This window comes from Fulmarus glacialis, unplaced genomic scaffold, assembly GCF_000690835.1.
Source record: "Fulmarus glacialis isolate BGI_N327 unplaced genomic scaffold, ASM69083v1 scaffold22022, whole genome shotgun sequence".
NCBI classification, from domain to species: domain Eukaryota; kingdom Metazoa; phylum Chordata; class Aves; order Procellariiformes; family Procellariidae; genus Fulmarus; species Fulmarus glacialis.
In genome coordinates, this window is record NW_009198741.1 from 2,156 (window position 1) to 4,422 (window position 2,267).

Here is a 2,267-nt window from a genome sequence, read left to right on the forward strand (position 1 = left end):
GAAGAATTTCACCTCCTGGTGACTTCCTTGCTCTGCCCCATTTGGTGGGGCGGGTAATGGCAGAACATAATAATGACCCGGGCAGCACCAGGGCTACTGGGATCCTGCAAAGTTTCTGGAGGCACTTGAGCGCTTGGCAGTCTCCGGCCTGCTGGAAGCAATTCAACACCGCGCTCCTCCTGCCAGCCTGTCGGTGCTGCTCCTCGGGCGGCTACACCGAACACTAACCAAGCTGCACGCTACAGCAGCACAGACCAACCCTCTTCTGTACAGTGGTGATTATGAAAAAAACATAAAAAAAAAGTATACAAAATTCCATTCCAAAGAATAGCCATGGAAATTCTTACCATCCAATTTCATTCTGTGTTTACCTCCTCCTTGCACTGTGCCCATGCACCCACCGAACCTCTGGGCACTAATCCCAACCCTTCCTGAGATCATTCACTGCTGTGAACGTACCCCGCGGACAGAAATCAAGGCCAAACCCCTTCGGCTTCACAGCATCATGGCCTGCAACAAACCCACCGCCCCGGGTCCGGCCGCCCCTCCCTGTGACACACCAGGCACTGGAAACGGCAGCAAGCTTTTCCAGGCGCTCCGGGACCCGCTCGGGAGCGCGCGGTTCCTCAAGCAAGCACACTCACCGTTGTTTTTATCGGAGCGCTGCGGGTGGCTGTTGATAGGGCTGGGCTCGCCGTGGGTAGCCCAGCGGGTATGGGCGATTCCAAGGTGTACATCAAACTCGATGTCGAGGTCCATGTCCTGTTGCTCTGCAGCAGAAGTAGGAGAAGTTTTTAGTACTGAGGGGCCGTCCCTACCCCAAAGTCAACGTGGGAGTCTCCCCAGGCCTCCGGGGCCCACAGGGCAGCAACACTGACAGGGAAACAGAATCAGCAAATCCAACAAAACATCGAGCGTGTTTTCAGGGGATTCAGAATGCAGATGCACACAAGCACCCTCCCTGCACTCCTCACCTCGCCAAAATAAAAAATGACTTTTAAGAAAGAATCCAATCTTAATTTCTCTCTCTGGAGTGCACCTTGTCCTCCTGTCACCTCCCGTACAGCTGTGACTGAACCAGCTCATTTCACAGTTACATACCACTACAGTTAGAATATTCATCACTAACCCTTGTCTCTAAGAAAGCATACCATTAATATTTCTTCAGGAAAAAATATTCCTTTTGTTCTACAAGTGTCTCCACAATCTCTTTAAAACTGTATATCCTGCAATTTTCTTGAGCAGGAAAACATTTCTTCAGAAATATTTTGCATATCTTCTATTTCCATAATGCACGTACCACCTGGCCTGGCCTTTTCAGTTCCTGGTTTTCTCTACACTAGGATTAGATCTACCCACCTTCCTTTGGGATAAACAGCACTCTGCACTGTGAGGGTGACACTAGCATAGGTTTAAAAAAGTTAAGTTACAACAGCACAGCAGCTCTTGAACATAAACTAGAGATCTTGACTCCTCTGAAAAGCATCTTCCCGTTCTCACATGGCTTACCTGTATTCCACACCCAACAACTTCGTGTTTCTTTGCGTTGTGCGCAGATTTAATGAACTTAAGGTTTAAATCAAGGGAACATAGAGAGGCAGAAACAGACACATAAGACCTTACTGTCTGCGTTGTCATCAGCTTCACACACACACACATTAGTGCTTTCCTGAAGCCGACTGCTTAGCCCATCGCTACTCGGATGGACAGCTTTAGTTGGGACAAGCGTTACATATGAAAATTTAAAATTCAACTGGTGAAGTTAGTAGAGCATTTCTCTTTTTTGCCCAAGCTCTAGGTCTCTGATAATTATGTTCCAGTAATTCCCCTTTCCCCAGTCTAAGGAGCTTTGGTTTTTGGATTTTTTTTTGGTCTGTTTTCTAAAATGTATTTTTTCAGGTCTATTTTGTTTTAAGAGGATGCAGTTCATTTGTCTTGAGAACTTCACATCCACAGGATCACCAGGTTCTTCACAGCACACGTGTGAGTGTTTACATCTCCGGCACTTTATACATAGTTATTTGGAAATACAGTGCTTCTGGGTAAAACAGGGGATATTCAAAACACCAATGAGATGAGAGGACATTTCAAGGAAAGAGAGCAGGCAAAGAACAAAAGGGAAATACATACTGTGAACCTCTTCATCCAGAGCCTTCACTTTCCCCTTCTGTTTGATAAGCTGGATTTTGCAAGCATTAGCTTCCCAGTCTTTGTCGTTTCCGCCATCGATTCCCACACCTAAGCACCGCCACAGAATATGAAGAAAG

General features: G+C 46.8%; 1 protein-coding gene across 1 annotated transcript in view; it reads right to left on the bottom strand.

The window, feature by feature from the left end:
• The window catches only part of LOC104073316 (glutamine--fructose-6-phosphate aminotransferase [isomerizing] 1-like), a gene marked incomplete at its 3' end in the record, with an annotated part of 6,287 nt that overhangs the window by 304 nt on the left and 3,716 nt on the right, over positions 1-2,267 (bottom strand). The window contains exons 5-6 of the mRNA XM_009573033.1: positions 2,131-2,238; positions 645-770 (exon numbers count right to left, since the gene is read on the bottom strand). Of these exons, the coding sequence (XP_009571328.1) occupies positions 645-770; positions 2,131-2,238 (234 nt within the window). The remainder of the gene's footprint in view (positions 1-644; positions 771-2,130; positions 2,239-2,267) is intronic.